A 20,599-nucleotide genomic window follows, 5' to 3' on the forward strand; every position below is an offset into this window, starting at 1 on the left:
AGGTATTTAATATATTAAACTGTCTGTTTTAGTTATGCTCATAAGATTTACTTTTTTCTTGTCTTGACAGTTTCATGTTATTTTGAGTTTCAGGTTTTTGTTTGCTAAATGAGAAATGGACATCTATTAGATATTCTTAGCGGTCATGGAGGACCAGCTAATGGTTTGATGTTTTCACCTACAAGTGTAAGTCAACTCTATTTCTTTCTTTTTCTTGTTTAGAAATATAAAATTGCATGCTAAATCTCATTTCATTCTTAGAATTTGTCGGAAGGGTTATTTGATGATTATGTTGATTTTTTAAAGCGTTGCTTGTAGAAATGTGATATAAGGTCATTCTAGAGGCGAATGTGAGTGACAAGGCTATCAAATATGCATGTTCCTTCAGGAGTCCTCATCATCATCATTTTTTCAGGTATACCCGAGATTTTCATGCCCTTTTACCCTTTTACAGTCGTCGGTTTAATTGGTACTATATTGGATGATTGCTCTTTGTTATACATTTATGTGTTAAAATGTTCAATTTACACACATGATTGCTCTTCATCGGTGGTTTTATCATTTATGTTCTGTAAACAAGTTATGACTCAATTCCAGAGGGATGACTGGGAATTAGTTATAAGAAATCAAATATATGTATTTAAAAAAAAATTAAATGTTGAGACCAATCTTAAAACATGTACTACCAACTATTATGTCTCTAATACTCTGATTCTGTTATCTAATATTGATGGAAAAACCACTGACTTTTACATTTGAAGCAACCATCAAGATGGGGAAAATGCATGTAGCAATTTAGTATTTAATAATAAAAAACTTAATCTAATGTTGTGAAAGTGCAAATGGGATCAAAGCTGCAAGGCAAGGGTCTGACTTGAAGAGCTTTAGCAGAAATAAGTTCAAGGAATTTTAGAATATTTAAAATAAGTATAATATGAACATAATATTTGGGAAAATGAATTAGTACTTTGCATATCTAATTAAGCAAGTTAAGAAATTAAGAAATTAGTCCTAAGGTATTAAATTTGATTTCAATATCGCTAAAAGAAAATTATAATAACTGAAAATCTTCTAAATTTTTATGTAGAACTGTTTTCCAGTTAAAGTGGAGACTTTAGCATTCCTTCTGTCAACATAACTAAAACTTAATCTGATTTCATTGACACTATGAAGGGGTAGGACACTGTTTTTTATTTGTTCTGGTGGATTGTTTGTGTGTGTGATGTGGGTAGGGGATGCTTTGAAATTTTATATGTTGCCAACAATGTTGCATAGACACAGGACGGTGGTGTCAAGCCTTAATGTTTTTCTCTTCAACTATCTTTTCTCTAACTATACAATAATCAATCTCAATATGTTTTTTTCTTTCATGAAACGCAAGATTATTTGCAATTTAATGTTACTAGCTTAATATATAATGTTACTCTAATTTATTTAATGTTCAAATGCGCTTAGTCCTGCCATCATGACGCAGTAGATTTGAAGATACTGAAAGATAGCATTAGACATTTTTGATGAACAGAGAAGTTACTATCTGTTGTCATTTTCCACCAAGTTCCTCCCCTAAAGATCAATTTGAGTTGATTCTTACCCACCTTATCATTCTTTAAATGCAATAAGGCCTCTGTTCATTATATGAAAGTTTCGGAATCATAGGATACATGTACCATATTGTCGTGCCATAGGACAGGTGTAGTATGAATATGTAGTAAGTGAGCCTGATCAAGTTTGAATCTATTCATTAACTAATAAAATAAAACGAGCTTAAGCATGCAGCAATCAAGTGAAGCCAATCCGTTCATGAACATCTTTTCAAATTCGTAGTTATAGTTGTTCAAAGATTATTTTCTAATCCAATAATGTTAATGTCTCTGACTGTCTTTCGTCTTTCCTTCAGGGTTATTATGGGCAGTGTTAGCAACTATGTAGTTAACAATGGAGCATGCCCCGTCACCGTTGTCAAGAGCGTAGAAGCACATGAAGGCTAGATGATAATTCTAAACTTTCCAGTAAGTGTTTCTCAATAATAAATTCTGTAGCAACTTTTTAAACCCTTAGATCTGTCTAATTACTTACAAATGAGAGTTGGAATAAACATGGAGATTTCCATAAAATGGGTATTTAAGTGAAGATTCTTAATCACATGTTAAAGAATTTTCTGGTTAGATTTATTATAAAGAATTAAAAATGTGTAGAAATTAATTATGAAGATTTCCATAAAATGGGTATTTAAGTGAAGATTTGTTAGATTTTATGGAGATTTCCATAAAATGGATATTATTTAACTGTAGATTTTTTAACATTAGAAATTACTGATGCTTATGAATTTAAAAAGAGTACCATTGATAACTCTATGATTTGTAAAAGTTGCACGACCATTAAAATTCCTCTATATGCAACCAGTAACCACAACTTTTAATCTGGGGTTTTATTGCATAAGCGCATGAGTGTCTGTCTAAACTTTATACAGATGGTAGAGTGAAGAAGTTGCTTGCGCAAGGTGTATCTCAAATCGATATCATGAAGAAAAAACCTTATCAGGTATGTGCCATATTTATTTCTTAAAAATTACTTCATCCAAGCTAAAATAACTAATTTAACAATATAATTCCTCTTGTCGGAATACATCAATATATACAAACATCTCCAAAATGTTAGATTTGAAATTAATAACATTAGCATTATCTTTCTTTGAAATGTTGTTTCACTTATTTTAGCTTTCTTTATTTAGTCTACATGCTATAAATATTCGTGTATTCAACTTTTATTAGTGATTGTACTTGCCTTCTATTAGTTTTGTAACTTCATATTTTTCATTAACTGATAGTTTGAATCACTTTTATTTTCTAGATAATTTAAATCTATTGAATGCAGGCATATTGCATACAATTGTATTTAACACAGCACTGGGACTTGTTTGGCAAAAAAATGTAGATTGTGAACTTTTTGAAATTACTCATGTGAGTAATTCTCCACCTTTAATGTAAATGATATATAGGTCCTTATGTTGCTCATTCCAAAGAAATTAATCTTGTGAACTTGTATAAGAAAACTGGACAAATCAACATCTACACATATTTTGGTCTGCTGAAAAAAATTTAACTGAGTTAAATGATCCCATGCTTGCAAGGAATCCCAAAAACAAAGAGAGGTAACTTTTACTTTAGATGAAATATTATCTGTTTTGCAACAATCTGAGAATTCTCTTCTGCAGCCACAACTGACGCAAGCCTAGCACAAATAGATATTTGTCACTGTTATGATTCACCTAACGTGTGTGTGAATGAAAAGTGCCAGCTGCAAATTCCTCTCTATAACTAAAGGTGGTACTTTATTGCAGAACCATAATCAAGATAAGTAATTTTTATTCTGTAATGACAGTTTTAATTTCATTAAAGTTACAGCAATTAGACCTGGAAATTTTATATCATTAATCCAAATTACTTGAGAAAGTATATGACTTTTTACTCAAATTCTTTAGATTTTAGTAGTCAATAGAAGTAAACATGTTTCAGTTGTGAAACTTGTGCTAAATGAGGGTATCTGACAATGAAAACATGTTAAACAAGTAAAAAGTAAGATTTGATAATTTTAGTATAAAACAATCAATATTTGGAGTTAATCTATTTGTATATTGACTTTACTTCGTTTCCAATTATTGTGGACGTACTCTTGGTTTTAATCCAATTTTTAGATTTTTAGATACTAGAAAATTAGCTTTATTAGTCCTATACAGATACGATAAAATAGGCTTGTGTTCACTTATGTAAGAGACTACTACACAACTATTGATTTTAGTTGTGACACCTAAAGTAATTTAAAATGTTAGAGTGAAATACTAACTACTTAGATTTATCTAACACGATAGGGACACAGATCTTTGGTGGAACCCTCAGTTTTGATTTTTAAATTAGAAACCAAATTGCACTGTGATTGCATACTGGGGTTATAAACAACAAAATTTATGGATAACCATAATAATTTAATAATAAGTAGACTGATGTTGCTGGTTCTTTATTTATTAAGGATTAAGGATCTGAATTGTTTTTTGTCTCTGAAAAACCAAATTTAATTGGCTTGCCTTAATTGAAAAGATTAGAATCCAGATTTCAATCAATTAACAACTTGAGTAGTTTTTATTTGGAACAATCTCATTTGACCAAATTCACATCCTTTTAGAATCGATAAAGCGCCCAAGCAACGTTAGATATATTATTGTCTCATTTGACCAAATTCACATCCTTTTAGAATCGATAAAGCGCCCAAGCAACGTTAGATATATTATTGTCATATGACATACATGGACATTGACATTAATGGTTGGTGCTATATCAACTTTTGTGCGATTGTGTTATCAAAAATTGTATTTTTAACATTCAAATATTTAAGTTCGGGTACGCATATATGAAAATCATAAAGTAACAATTTTAAAGTGTAAATAATTTTAACTAAAACTCAGCTATTAATTTTGTTATAAATATTTTCCGTACTCAGTGAAAAACTTATGCATTAACTAAATATTAGTATAAATACAATTCGTGTTAAGCTAGGAATTTAGGAACTTCAGAAATGCAAGTGGACGTGAAGTCGGATATCTACCTAAGGCCTATTTTTACATACTATGAATATCAGAAATATTTGAGGGTGCTTTAGCATTGCTGCCATTTTATCATTTAGCCAAACTGATGCGTGATTTAAGACATGAGGTTACCATACAAAATTTGGATCTTTACCCAGCTGAAGATAAAACATGTTTCCGTTTGATAGATCTATCATCACTTTGAATAAAAGTAAAAACCCGAATTGCTAAGAATAAAAGTAATAACATTACATTATTTTCTTTGTATTTTCTTGGTATTTGCTTCTCATATATTGCAGATAAACGTGTGTTAAAACTGCTTTTATGAAGGAGCTGATACAAGTGAAACTGACAGAGATGGAAATACAGTCTTCAACTTGTACCTGAAAGCAATTCCTTTTCATTGTAATCTAAGGTAAACTAAAAGCTGCTAGAACATAACTTATCTTTGCAATCATTTACACAATGTTTTACTGGTGTCGTATTTTTTGATACGCCTGTGTGGCTCTCTCTCAACCATGGTGCCAAAGTATCTCAACAGAACATGCTATGACTTACAACAGTTCATCCGCAGTAGAAAAATGTAACTGAATCTATGGTACCTCTTTTAGACTTTATTATTATTTGTATTTATCCTACCATGCTATCTTCTCTTTGCACATTATGTTTAATTTCTCAGTAAATAAAAACTGATAGATTTGACATGTTCATAAGACATCGACTTCATTATCAACCACACAAACCAAGGATTTTTTATGACTATCTGCATGTATATAAATTTAACTAGCTATTGTGCATTGTTTTTTTGACTCTTGTATTGTTTCTACAGTATTTGATGAGAGGACTTTCAAGTAGACCATAATCATGGCATATTTTGGGTTGCGAAAAAGGAGTTAATTGAGTTACATGTACCTATGTTTGCAAGTTATCACAAAAACAGAGAGAGGTAAGTACCGCTCCCGGTAAATTTTATTTTAGACAAGGAAATCCCTGTTTGCAACAATCTGAGAATTCTTTTCTGCAGCATCAAACTGATGCAATCTTAGCACGAATATGGAGGTTTTTTGCTGATTCTCTGTATTTATTTTATGTAACTTGTGCAAGAGGTGTCACAACAGCTTTATCAATAAGGAGGGTGAGCTAAGTAATGGATCGATTAAACCCAAGTTGTGTCTCCTTTCAGAACCTTAACAGGTAAGTAATTCTTTTCTTGCACCATCAATCAAAGTTTCTTTACATTATTAATCTTTATAACTAAAAAAGTGCTGTCATTTGCTATAAAAACAGTCAAATATCGGAAGGCTTTAATTGGAGGACAAATACTCTCTGTTGACTCAGGAATGTAAGTATTTAAGTTACAACGCTTTTTCTTTGGTTCTCTATTTCAACTAGCAGAAAGATGTTCTTACATTATTCTAACTTGATATTTTCCTATCATTTACTAATTTACATGCTGAAATTGGACAGGTGGAAGACAACATAGCAATCAACTCTAAAGCAGTCAACAATTGCAATCAATTTCCAAGAGCAGACTTCATGAGCACTATAATTCCTCAATCTAAAGGGATTAGCCACTTATTGCTACTAAAATTTTAGTACGGTACTTTAAACTTTTGATGCTAAAGGAGTTCGATATCAAAAGTGTTGTACGACATTTAATTGAATTGAAGTTATCATATTCTCTTATTCAAATGGTTGTAACATACATCCAAATGATGAAGAAATTATTCCATCTACGAATGTGTCGTTTATATGTATAGAGATGATAAGTGGATATCACTACACATTAAGAAAAAAAATCTGTAATTAACCATAAAACTTGAGTTCTTGAATTTTCTTCTTGCTTACAATCACAAGTTTATCGCTATAGAAAAATGACAATTATGATCCAATGAAATATTAGGCAACATAACAAGTCAGCATAGCTTGAATTATGAAGGAAGCAAATCAACTAACTCTTTATTGAGCTTGCGTTTTGGATATGAACCAATTTTCAACATAAAAAAATTTAAACATATTAACATTAATATACAAACATTCTGATGCTAAAGATGTGGGTTATTTATTTGCCTAAGCCTCAACACAGCATCTGCTACTTGATCATCATGCATTCATCTAGCATAAGATATAAGGTTCATGTAGCCTTGTATTTGGGGAATGATTGCTGCTTGTTCATTACGTTTATCAAACAGTTCATCGACAAAATTATGCAATCTATTTTCAATAAGATATCAGTGTTCTATAATGAAATTATGGAGATTATTCGTTTAAATTTATAGCTTTGATTCATATACTTGAAATATAGTCTACATTCAATAAATTTATACCAAAACTTTCCCTAAATATAATTAAAATTAAAAATAATATTAAAAATTTTACCACGTGCATTGCACGTGCATTCCACCTAGTATATATATATGGAAAAGTGAATCTAAGGTGACACTCTAGGCTTCCACCTAAGGACGCGGCCTAAAATCACATCATTTCCTAAATTTTTTTACGATCCGCTCCGTTGAACTTGATCTACACGTTCTAAAACCCAAACACACCAATTTTGGGGGTGAACCCGTTGTGTTTTGACCATTCGTTGAGCCGTGCAAAAAGTTCTATTCATTCGAAACCGTTAAAATTGCAGCGAGTGGATAAAGGGTCAAAACATGACGGGTTCACCCCAAAATTGGTGTGTTTGGGTCTACCAGAACGTCGTAGATCAAGTTACGGAGCGATCGAAAAAAAAGGAAATGATATGTGATTATAGGCGCGTCCTTAGGTGGGAGCCTAGGATGTCACATTAGATTCACTTTTCCATTATATACTATATATATATATATATATATATTATAATATATATATATATATATATATATATATATATATATATATATATGGAAAAGTGAATCTAATGTGACACCCTAAGCTCCACCTAAGGACGTGGCCTAAATCACATCATTCCCTAATTATTTTTGCGATCCGCTCTGTTAAACTTGATCTATACGTTCTTAGACCTAAACACATCAATTTTGGGATGAACCTGTCGTGTTTTGACCCATTCATCCATTCGCCGCAATTTTAACGTTTCGAATGAATAGAACTTTTTGCACGGCTCAACGAAGGGTTAAAAACGACGAGTTCATCTCAAAATTGAGTGTTTTGGGTCTAAGAAGGTGTAGATCAAGTTCAACGGAACGAATCGTAAAAAACAATAGATTCACTTTTCCCATAATATATATAATATATATATATATATATATATATAATATATATATATATATATATATAGGGAGGGTTCTAATAAAAACTCCTTAGCCTAAAAACTAAACCTCCTTCATCCAATGGCTAGGATTCAGTCAAACAGTCAACGACACATGCACTAATTACCTTATTAAACACATGCATTATTACATCAACGCAGTGAATCCGCGATTCACTGCAGTGAATCCGGATTCACTGCAATGATCGAGATACGTTGAGGTAGTGAATCTGGATTCACTGCGTTGAGGTAATTAATGGTAATTAATGCATAGTTGTTGACTGTTTGACTGAATCCTAACAATTGGATTCATCTAGATCAATGGATGAGGAGTTTTTAGTTTTAGCATAAGGAGGTTTTTATTAGAACCTCTCCCTATATATATATTATATATATATATATAATATTATATATTATATAATTAATATTATAGTATATATTATATATAATATATATATATATTATATTATATATATATATATAACTGTAATTCATAATATACACTATAGAGTATATTTATATAAGAGTAATATATATATACATATATTATACATATATAAGAGAGAAGATACTTATAACTTAAATTACTAAGAGAGAGTGTATATATGTGTTGTTCTTACCGTGCTCTAATTGGTGTTGCAGCTCCTCGGCTTCGGCTTGTGTGTCACAGGAGCTCCACCTCTTAACTGAATGTTGTTTCTTCTTTGACTGTAGGGAATAGGCATTATGGCTAGCCTAACTGGGTGTTGTTTTGTATTTTTGGCAAACAACCCCTCTAAGCCTTTAACTCTAGTAATTCCCTTAAAAGGGTTTTCACCTTAACCTCCAAGATGACACCGTCAAGTCTAACACAAGTCTAAACACAAGCAGTAATAGTGCATGATTGCCGCGCCAGAGAGCACCGCCAGCGTCAGCGCCTGCGCGTGCATCCTACAAAACCGTCAGAGATTAGGTTCATTTCCTTCAAACGTAAAGCTTTGGTTAAACAGGTATTGAAAATTTTGTGTCGAATCAATGAAGGATAGGGAGAAGGCTGCAGCTGAAAGGGGCAGATAAATGACATGAGAAATTTCTTAATTTGGTTAAAAAGGTGAAATATGTGAAGCGAAAGGGAAATTTGCAATTCTTTGGCCTGTTTGGATTTAAGGATTTCATTTCAAATTCTATAATTGGCCCAATTACAGTGTTTGGATTCAAAAGAATTTGAATATCAGATATTAGCCCAAATCCATTTAACCTTGAAAGCCCATAATAACCTCATAAATCTAAATCCCTAACTGCACCCTGTCATTTACAATTCCGCTCTTCTTTTTTTTGACCCGCGATCGCTCTCTCGCTTCCGCATCCGCCTCCGCCTCCGCGTTTCTCTTTTCTCGACCCCCGGTCTCTCTCTCTCTCTCTCTCCCCCCATTTCAGCTCTCAGATCTTCGCTCTCTCTCAGTTCCATCAAAACCCTAGCTCCTAGATCCAACCGGCGACGACGATCTAAACGACGACGGCAATACAACGGTGAGATTCTAGATCTAGGAGAACTGCAATTTATTTTTCCTGAATTTGAACTGTTTGCTGAAGTGGGTTTTAATTGGTTTTCTGATTTGTGTTGTAGTTTGGAGTTGATCAGGGGAGATTGAGATCGTGGTCGAGCCAAGCGTTGGTTGATATCCCGAATAATTCTGACCAATTGATGTTCAGGAGGTGAGAGTTCAGGAGGTCGAGCCAAAATCAATTGATCGTTGGTTGATCAGGGGAGTGTGAGCTGCTTCAGTGGTTTGTTCAGGAGGTGAGAGTTCTGGGCTCTTTGATTTCAAATAGGACTATTGAAATCAAAATTTTATAGATTTTGGCATTTTATTCATGATCAATTGATGTTAACGCTTGCAGAAGGATATCTTCCCATTGGAAATTGGGAGCACACTTTCAGAGAGGTTTTTGGAAGAACAAAGTTTAATTAAAAATTAAAGGTAAATAACTCTAATGACAAGGAATATTATCTCAATTACATGCGATTATAGTTGCAAGTCTTGCATAGGACTATGTCAAAATTGATCATGCGATGATAGTAATTTTTCACTGTGTAAAATACCAGGAGGCTAGTGTATTGAATTTTCATTTTGCAAAATTTCTGGAAATAAGTGACATTTTTCGACATGTCAAAATTGAAACGTTTTCAACACAAATAATTCTTTTAGAACAAAAATGTCCGTATTGCAATCTGTGTTGTTATAGGATAAATTTAATTAGGCTACCCATCATATATGTAATTGATGAATTATATGCAATTGTGAATAATTTGAAGAAGGGAAAGTCCGTGTACATTAGTATCAGTCGTATTTACATTTACTCCATGTTACATGGTCTAATTCTATCTCTTAGATAAGTATAGTTTTACACATTAATTTTTTATGATGAAACAGTTTAGGAGAAAATGTCAGACCAACAAAGTTTACATGGTCAAAGGAAACGCACAAGGGAAGAAGTAGGTGAAGATGATGGGGAAAAAAAGCTAGTTATCATAATTGTGACTTTCATAATAATGGTAGTTGGAGCATACCGTCATAGAAGAAGGTCTAGCATCAAAGAGATAACATGGAGTGAAGATGTACGTGCTCATAAAAGAGCCCTCTGGATGGACACATTAAATACACTAGCATTATATTGATTTGTTATATTCCAAGTATGCAGGAACTGAGTTGGAGTTTAATGGGACAAACCACCCCATTATATTGATTTGTTATAATATCTTCTTTTTGGTATGTTCAATGAAGTTTCTCTGACTTTAGAGTTTTTCTACTGATATGATTTCCTTCTTTTTAAGGCAATGATTAGAAAAGGTAAAGAGACTTTGCCTCCTACACAAGGAGGTAGGAAAAGGAGCTATCTTACTTGGAATCCACAAATGGACATGATATTGACGGCCGTGTTTTACAATCAACTAAACCAAGGCAATAAAGGTGAGGGGGATTGGAAGCCTCAAGCTTATCAAGCTGTTGTTGATGAGTTAAAATCCAAATTGGGTTTGTCTATCACGGTGGATCACGTAAGGAATAGGGTAAAACTTTGGAAGAGACACTATGCCATCATCACTGAAATAAGGACAAAAACCAAGTTCAGATGGGACGATGATAAGAAAATGGTGGTAATTACTATTGAGGACTTGGTAGATTGGACCAAGTATTGTGAGGTATGTTGAATCTATGTTTTTGTAAGTTTTTAACATCATGAAGAATCTATGTTGAGTTGTCTTCTTATATACATGTTTTAAAGTAAATCTGATGCAATTTATATGCAATTTACCAGCTGTTGATAAAAGGAAACTTTCATACATGGCGAAAAAGAATCATGTCAGCAAGAGTACTGAGATGTTTGATTGTGAAGTCAATCTATTTATTAAACATAGGCATCCATGCATACGGAAAGATATTTAATACATACATATGTAGATAGTTGTTTTCACCGTATTGAATAATTGTGTTACTAGATTGTCTCACTATGTTTTTGTATGTTCTCATGCTTGCATAGGTAAATTCAGATGCCAAGGCATATCAAAACAAAGCTATTGAGAACTGGGATGATATATGTGTGTTAGTGGGCACCGATAGAGCAACTGGCGAGGGTGCAGAACAAATTGATGATTCTATTGCAGCTATGGATATGGAAGGTGCGAATGAAGGGGAGAGCTCTAGCAGAGAGGTTTCAAAATCTTCAACTTCTAAATCCAATAAGAAGCTCAAGATTGACCCTTTAGCAAATGCAGTAAGTGATGTTGGTGAGATGCTAAAGGAGTATCTAGTGAGTACGAACCCACCAAAAGCTGATTGCGAGGAGATTTATGCCGAGGTATCTAAAGTGAGGGGTATTCCTCCACATCAATTTTTAAGGGCGGTTAAGAGATTCATTGATGGTTCTACACATGATTTCCGAATGTTGAAGTTACTTCCAGACAATCAAAAGTTAGATTGGATTATGCTATGTCTTGAAAACTCAGACTAAGGTAAAAAATAACTCATTAACTTTTGCATCTATTTTGCATCTTCTTATGTGTGCATCTATTTAGTTCACTTGCAGCAGTTTCCTATATTCTCGTCAATAGTTCATGCTATATGGTTCTCATGACAATATCTAGTAACTTGCACAGTAATCTGAATCATCTCTTGATTAGTTTGTTAAGGACTGGAACTCGTACATACTCTTGAGCATTTAAGGAACAAATACTACATAATTTGTTGTTCCACCAACATTTGAAGCTTACAGATCTACATGCCCATTAGTATGCATGGCCTTCTTTCTGCCTTCAAAATTCAAATAGCACAAAATATTACTTGCTTACAATTTGCCGGGCTTAGACATTGCACATATACATCAAATGAGTACATAACTAGCAGAGCAACTGAAATTCGATAAAAGTCTGTCCTCCGTTTGGCCCATTGACAGCTATACACACCATTCTCCTCCCAATTGAATTATTTTGTAGTTTTAGTCTCATATCCTCAGTTGCGCCTAATTGAAGGTTGAGTCTGAAAGCAGATGACGGTTGTTTGTTCTGCACTGCAGTCTCTTCCACTAGCCTCATGAGAATTATTGATGTCTAACTACCCAACGATGATTTGAACTGAGAGTTATCCTCGTGAGTTCAGTCATCATGCTATCTTTGGATTTTAGTTTGGAAACTTGGGGGTCTTTGACTGCAATTTGGGTCTGATTTTGCGTTTGATTTTGCGTTTGATTTTGCGTTTAACATAAGGATAATCCAGCTCACATTTTGGATTCTTGTTGACCTGGGTGCTTCCTTCTTTTGTTTTCTTGAGATTCCTTTATAGTATCACACTTTAAAATGGAGCTCATTTGGTCTTCTTATTGTTTCAGGTGATTTAAGACCTCGCAAAGCAGGACCTCTTGAACTGGGGAGAGAAAGCTGCAATAAGAAATACAAAGCAAAAGTGTATAAGCAACAAAAAGAAACTCTTATTTGAATCAGATGTAAAAGTTTTAAAGAAACTAGAGCGAGAACAATTTAAGAATGATATTGTATAATGGGGAAATATTAACTAAAATTGTAGCTCGAACATATTTTGGATCTCTAGTTTGTTGAATTGTTATATGCAATATTTGAAGTTTCTACTTTATTTATTGTTTTGGTTAGTGATGGAGAAGTTTACAAAGTTTTATTGATGAATGATTTCGGTTATTTTTATGGTGATTATTAGGTGAACTATTGACATCACTGCATTCGATGTTTTAAGGTATTTTATCTATATGTCTTGTTGGTTGGATATGTGCTATACTATTTGAGGCATTTATTTCCACCAATTTCGATGCAAACCTTATGTAATTTGAGTATTTTATTTCTAAATTATCTTCGAGCTACAATTTTAGTTTAGGAATTAGAATTCTACTAGATGGCAAACAACTCAATTGAAATTTTTAAAATTGAAATTCTAAAGTTTGCCAAACATGAATCTCAAATTGAATTCTGGAATTCAAATTTGGATGTTTCCCAAACAAAGGAATTGAATTTGAAATTCTGGATTTCAAATTTCAGAATTCAATTCTGGAATTTGAAATCAAATCCTCGAATCCAAACGCAACCTTAATATTTTTAGTTTGCAGGAGAGAGAAAGTGGCAGGTAAACGTGAGAAATTGCTCGGCTGTTTGGCTATCTTGCACCCTGAAAAGGTGAACAATGCAATGAAAATGAAAGAGAAATTTGCATATATTTCCTTTTGTTAGATTGGTTTCTCTTGCTATTACGTTTTTGGAAGTTGTAAAATTGTGATGTGTTAAAATAAGAATAAAAAAAGCATTCAACTGATTACAAAGCAGTTGGGCCTTCTATCTAAGTGTGTTTTTTTGTTTATTATATTCTGAGATGAACAGATTATTATTGGCGAGAGAAACCCAGAATTAACTCTTTAGAATTTTAAATTTTGCCACGTTGCGCATTTGTGTTTGTAACTGGTATATATGTCACAAATTGCTTGATGAAGAACCTGAAGGCATATTTGCTCCAAAGGCAAATATGCAAAGCGACCACATTAGAACTGCTTATATAAACTTGGACCAAGAAAATACAAAAAACTTAATTACACACGCCATATTAAGCGGAACTGCACTGTACGTTATCTAACGTTGTTCTTGAAACCAAATTTACACCCATTTTTAGAATCACACCTCTCACCCAGTAAAATATCTTAATGATGTTATAAATATCTTAATGATGTGTTATAATAATAACACACTATTGATGAAAGGAGGAACAATCTGATTGGTTCATTAATCTATGTTCAGCAGCATCGCAGCCCCACTCCGCTCCTCCATATCAACCATCGGGCCGACCTCGGCCTTCGCTGCCGCCGCCCCCTTCAAACTCATGGGACCGCCCAGGACATCACCTTCAACAATGCTCGGGAACGTGAATGCACATGGACCCTGTTGCGGCCGCCTCCGGACAGTCGTCGTGTCTCGGGCCCACGGCCTCCAAAAGTGAGGGCCACGCGAACCATACGACGATTCGCCATCTGCAAGTGACGGACCGAACACCCAGACCATACGGGCCGGCGCCGCCTAAATGCTGTTGCGGTCGCCAGAACGCTGTCGCCGGTCCCGTCAAAGATCCCACCGCCTCCAAAAGCAAGGCCTAATGAGGCCCGCCGCGATGCCGCCATCGTCAATGCCCAGGGATGCGAATGCACCTGAACCCTGTCGCGGGCCTGGACGCTGTCGCCAGTCACCGTCAAGAAGCCAACCACCTCCAAGAAGCAAGGGCCCAGTGGAGCCATCGACGATGGCACCATCATCAATGCTCGGGAACTCACAATCCTGTAGCGGTCCGTTTTCAAGAAACCCACAGCGGCCTCCGAAGGTTTTGTGATTAGTCTTCATTTTTTTGGGAGTTTTATGGATATTTGTTCTTTATAGTTTTATTAATTCTTTTCATTTTTGGGTCTTTGATTGCAGATTGGACATGGATGTTTGTTGTTTAGTTTTGTTTATTCTTTTCCTTTTCGGGTCTTTGATTGAAGGTTAGACCTCGTCAGTTAGGCCACAGAGGAGATCTAACCGTATTGCTTCCCCTACATCTGAGCCTCTTGTACGTATTACCTGAACGAATAATTTAAAAATTAGAATTACTGTCTCAAATAAAAAAGTTTTTCCTGACTTAATACGTAGAAGAAGAATAACCGGAGAGTTTAATACTTTTAGATTCCATTTCACCCTATTGATATCTAAAAATATAATTTTGTTACAGATGCCCAGTCTTACGGCAGCACGTCGCTCAATTTGTATTGAGTATCTCGCACTTAGAGCGATGTTCTTTTTGTTGCTGTCACTGCTGCAGTGTTCAAGTGTTGCGGCAGCGGGACCCGGACAGGGACTTTACATTGAGTATATGGCAATCTGATCCGTATGTTATGTCTTCGAATTCTACTCCTCTTTCATTTGGTTTCTGTAAGTTTTTTAATTCGATTTAGTGTCGACTAAGTTACCAAAACATGTATTTGCATAAAAAATTATTTGTTTAGCATTAAACATAGATTCACATAGTACCTTGTTAATAATCTCGAAGTTAAACCAACCCAAAAAATTAAGCTTATACTACGAAACATATGAAATATTCAACATGACAATAACACACGTTGGCGACGTTGCACATTTGTGTTTGTAATTGGTATATATATCACAAATTGCCCAATGAAAAACCTGAAGGCATGTGCTCCAAAGGCAAATATGCAAAGCGACCACATTGGAATTGTCTATATAAACTTGGACCAAGAAAATGCAAAAAACTTGACATGCCACATTAAACGAAACTGCACTGCTATCTCACGTTGTTCTTGAAACCAAATTTACACCCATTTTTAGAATCACACCTCTCACCCAGTAAAATATCTTGTAAAATATCTTAATGATGTTATAAATATCTTAATGATGTGTTATAATACTAACACACTATTGATGTACGGAGAGAACTATTTGATTGGTTCATTAATCTCTACACAGCAGCATCGCAGCCCAACACCGCTCCTCCATTATCACCATCGGCCAACCTCGGCTGTCGCCACTGCACCCCCATTCAAGTCATGGGATCCGGCCCACACATCACCGCAACAATGCCCGGACACGAACGTTACTTGGACCTTGTCACGGCCGCACCTGGACGGCTATCGTTGGTCGCCCACCGCCGTCCAAGAAGCGAGGCCCATGGACGCCGACGCCCATCGTCTTATGCCGAGACGCGGAAAGCACATGGACCCTTGTCAAGCGGCCTGCCGACGGACGCTGTCGCCTGATCGTTGTTAAAAGCCGCCACGCCTTAAATAAAAGCGAGGTCAGCGGAGCCGCCGAGTCGCATTGCGATTGCTCGCGGTCGCGAACCGTTAACCTGAACCCTTCAGGGCCGTCGCCTGGATGTGTCGCCATATCGTCATTAAGCAAGCTACGCCTCCAAGAACGAGGCCAGCGAGCCGTGCTGACCGATGCCGCATTCTCAATTCCCGGGGTATGCAAACGCACATGAACCTGTTGTGGCCGCAAACTGGACTGTGTCGCCGATTTTGTTTCAAGTAAGCTCATTGCCTCGCAAAAAGCGATGCCCCAGCGAGCCGCCGACGACCGCCATCGTCAATGCTCGGTGACAGTGAACGCACCTAGACCATATCACGGGCCGCCGCCTAGACATTTGTTGTCTAGGCCATCAAAGAAGCCACCGCCTCCAAGAAGCAAGGCCCAGCAGCACGGACGATGCGCCAATTGCAAAATCGCAACGCGAAACTTAGACCCCTATCACGCCGCCGCCGATTGCTGTCGGTGCCTACTGCCTGCCAAGAACGGAGCCAGGGGAGCCGCTGATAATGCTTCTTTTCTACTATGCATGGGGATGCGAACGCACCTAGACCTTGCCGCGAGCCGGTCACTATCAAGAATTCCACCGTCTCCAAGAAGCGAGGGTTCAACGGAGCCACCGACGATGTCGCTATCATCAATGCCTGGGGTCGTGAACGTACCTGGACCCTATCATGGGCCGCCACCTGGACACTATCGCTGATCGTCATTAAGAAGCCCACCGGCTCCAAGAATGAGGGCCTAATGGAGCCACCGACGATGCCACCATCGTCAATGCCCAGGGACGTGAACGCACATGGACCCTATTGCGGGCCGCAACTTGGATGTTGTCGCCGATCGCCGTCAAGATGCTCATCGCCATCAAGAAGCGAGGTCCCAGGGAAGCCGCCAACGATGCCGCCATCATCAATGCTCGGTGACATGAACGCACCTAGGCCCTATCGCGGGCCGCCGCCTTAACGCTGTTGTTTATCACCATCAAGAAGCCCACTGCCTCTAAGAAGCGAGGGCCCAGCGGAGCCACCGATGATGCCGCCATCGTTAATGTTTAGGAACTCACAATCCTGTAGCGGTCCGTTTTCAAGAAACCCACCGCGGCCTTTGAAGGTTTTGTGATTAGTCTTTATTTTTTGGGAGTTTTATGGATATTTGTTCTTTATAGTTTTAGTAATTCTTTTCATTTTTGGGTCTTTGATTGCAGATTGGACATGGATGTTTTTTGTTTAGTTTTGTTTATTCTTTTCCTTTTCAGGTCTTTGATTGAAGGTTAGTCCTCGTCAGTTGGGCCCACAGAGGTGATCTAACCGTATTGCTTCCCCTACATCTGAGCCTCTTGTACATATTACCTGCACAAATAATTTAAAAATTAGAATTATTGTCTCAAATTAAAAAAAATTTCCTGACTTAATACATAGAAGAATAATAGCCGGAGAGTTTATTACTTTTAGATTCAATTCCACCTTATTGATATCTAAAAATATAATTTTGTTGCAGAAGCCTAGTCTTGCGGCAGCACGTCACTCAATTTATATTGAGTATCTGGCACTTAGAGCGATGTTCTTTCTGTTGCTGTCACTATTGCAGTGTCCAAGTGTTGCTGCAGTGGGACCCGGACGGGGACTTTACATAGAGTATATGGCAATCTGATATGTATGTTATGTCTTTGAATTCTACTCCTCTTTCATTTGGTTTCAAGAAGCCCACCGCCTCCAAGGAAGCGAGGCCCAGCGGAGCACTGTACGATGCCGCCGAGCGTCAATGGCCCGGGGACACTGATGCACCTAGCATAATGTCGCTGCCGCGCTAGAACGTTTGTCGCTTGGTCGTCGTTCAAGAAGCCCACCTGCACTTTCCAAGGAAGTGAGGGCCAGCGAGCCGCCAACGGATCTTTACCATCCTTCAATTGCCTGGGACACGAACGACCTAGAACCCTGTCACGGGCACCTGGACGCTGTCGCCGAATTCACTTGTAAAAGTCCACCGCCTCTCAAAGAAGCAAGCGCCTAGAGGAGCCACCGACAATGCCACTATCGTTTAATGCCGGGACGCAAATCCACCCAGACCCTGGAGTTTATCACAGGTCGCCCCAATCAAAAGGAAGCCCACCGCCTTCCAAGAAGCAAGGGCCAGAGATGCCATCGAGGGATTGCCTCTATCCGTCGAATGGCCGGGGCACGCAATATGCACAATGACTTGATGCGCCGTGCCGCCGTCTGGAACGCTGCGCCAGGTAGTTGTCAAGAAGTCCCATAGCCTCCAAGAAGCGATGGCCCCGCCGGAGCCACCGACGATGCCGTCATCGTCCAATGCCCGGGGTCTGACGAACGGTTACCTGAACCCTATTCATGGCGCCCCACCTGGACGCTGATCACCGGTCGGTCACGTTCAAGAATTCACCGCCTCCAAGAACGAGGGCCTAGTGACCGCGACGATGCCGCCTAATCGTCATATTGCCTGGGATTGCGAAACGCACATGGACCATATTGTGGCCGCCAGGCTTTGGACGCTGCCGCCAAATCGCCGTCAAGAAGCCAGTATTCCAAGGGAGCAAGGGCCCAGCGAAAGCCAGCCGATGGATGCCGACCATCGTCAATGCTCGGGACGCGAAAACACACCTAGACCATGTCGCGGGCCGTCGCCTGGACGCTGTTGCCTATCGCCATCAAGAAGCCCACCGCCTCCAAGAAGAGAGGGCCCAGCGGAGCCACCAACGATGCCGCCACCGTCAATGCCCGGGAACTCAAAATCCTGTAGCGGTCCGTTTTCAAGAAACCCACCGCGGCCTCCGAAGGTTTTGTGATTAGTCTTCATTTTTTGTGAGTTTTATGGATATTTGTTCTTTATAGTTTTATTAATTCTTTCCAATTTTGGGTCTTTGATTGCAGATTGGAAATGGATGTTTTTTGTTTAGTTTTGTTTATTCTTTTCCTTTTCGGGTCTTTGATTGAAGGTTAGACCTCATCAGTTGGGCTACAGAGGAGATCTAACCGTATTGCTTCCCCTGCATCTGAGCCTCTTGTACGTATTACCTGAACGAATAATTTAAAAATTAGAATTACTATCTCAAATTAAAAGGTTTTTCCTGACTTAATACGTAGAAGAATAGTAGCCGGAGAGTTTATTACTTTTAGATTCAACTTCACCCTATTGATATCTAAAAATATAATTTTGTTGCAGATGCCCAGTCTTGCGGCGGTGTGTCACTCAATTTATATTGAGTATCTGGCACTTAGAGCAATGTTCTTTTTGTTAGTGTCACTGTTGCAGTGTCCAAGTGTTGCGGCAGTTGGACTCGGATGGGAACTTTACATCGAGTATATGCAATTAAATCCGTATGTTATGTCTTCGAATTATACTCCTCTTTCATTTTGTTTTCAGCAAGTTTTTTAATTTGATTTAGTGTCGGTTAAATTACCAAAACATGTATTTGCATAAAAATTATTTTTTTAGCATTAAACATAGATTCACATACCAAATTGTTAATAATCTTGAAGTTAAAACAACCCAAAAAATTAAGCTTATGCTACAAAACATATGAAATATTCAACATGACAACAACACACGTTGGCGATATTGCACATTTGTGTTTGTAACTGGTATATATGTCACAATTTGCCTGATGAAGAACCTGAAGGCATATGTGCTCCGAAGGCAAATATGCAAAGCGACCACATTGGAACTGCCTATACAAACTTGGACTAAGAAAATGCAAAAAACTTGACATGCCATATTAAGAGAAATTGCACTGTCATGTGACGTTGTTCTTGAAACCAAATTTACACCCATTTTTAGAATCACACCTCTCACCCGATAAAATATCTCGTAAAATATTGGTTCATTAATCTTTACTCAGCAGCATCGCAACCCCACTCCGCTCCTCCATATCAGCCATTGGGCCGACCTCGGCCTTCGCCACCGTCACGAGACCATCCACGACATCACCTTCAACAATGCCCGAGGATGTGAACACACATGAATCTTGTCACGGGTCGCTGCCTGGACATTATCGCCGGTCGCTGTCAAGAAGCTCACCGCCTCCATGAAGCAAGGGCCCATCAGAGCCGCTGACGTTGCCGCCATCGTCAATGTCCGGGGACGCAAATGCACTTGGACCATGTTGCTGGCCACAGCTAAGACACTATCGTCGGTCATCATCAAAAAGCCCATCACCTTCAAGAAGCAAGGGCCTAGTGGAGCCACCGACGATGCCGTCATCGTAAATGCCTGGGGACACGAACACACCTGGACCCTGTCGCGGGCCACCACACTTGGACCTGTTGCTGGCCACAGCTAAGACACTATCGTCGGTCATCATCAAAAAGCCCATCACCTTCAAGAAGCAAGGGCCTAGTGGAACCACCGACGATGCCGTCATCGTAAATGCCTGGGGACACGAACACACCTGGACCCTGTCGCGGGCCACCACCTG

The 20,599-nt window shown here is 37.8% G+C and overlaps 1 protein-coding gene and 1 long non-coding RNA gene across 2 annotated transcripts; both read left to right on the top strand.

Moving 5' to 3' along the window:
• LOC109822172 lies at positions 208–5,662 on the top strand. The gene is made up of 5 exons (XR_002242045.1): positions 208–415; positions 1,898–2,009; positions 2,471–2,541; positions 4,910–4,994; positions 5,409–5,662. It is a non-coding gene; the product is annotated as an uncharacterized LOC109822172 (long non-coding RNA).
• LOC109822574 lies at positions 10,662–12,775 on the top strand. The gene is made up of 3 exons (XM_020388788.1): positions 10,662–11,010; positions 11,349–11,820; positions 12,693–12,775. Exons 1-2 carry the CDS (start codon positions 10,726–10,728, stop codon positions 11,817–11,819), a joined length of 756 nt encoding a protein of 251 aa, XP_020244377.1. The 5' UTR covers positions 10,662–10,725; the 3' UTR covers position 11,820; positions 12,693–12,775.

The sequence above is a fragment of the Asparagus officinalis genome, chromosome 8, assembly GCF_001876935.1.
Source record: "Asparagus officinalis chromosome 8, Aspof.V1, whole genome shotgun sequence".
Classification (NCBI taxonomy): domain Eukaryota; kingdom Viridiplantae; phylum Streptophyta; class Magnoliopsida; order Asparagales; family Asparagaceae; genus Asparagus; species Asparagus officinalis.

Bases quoted from the DNA above. Each gene is read 5' to 3' on its own strand.
- LOC109822574 (XM_020388788.1), top strand. From the start codon at position 10,726: ATGGACATGATATTGACGGCCGTGTTTTACAATCAACTAAACCAAGGC. The intron at 11,011-11,348 runs GTATGTTGAATC...ATGCTTGCATAG, and splicing joins ATTGGACCAAGTATTGTGAG to GTAAATTCAGATGCCAAGGC.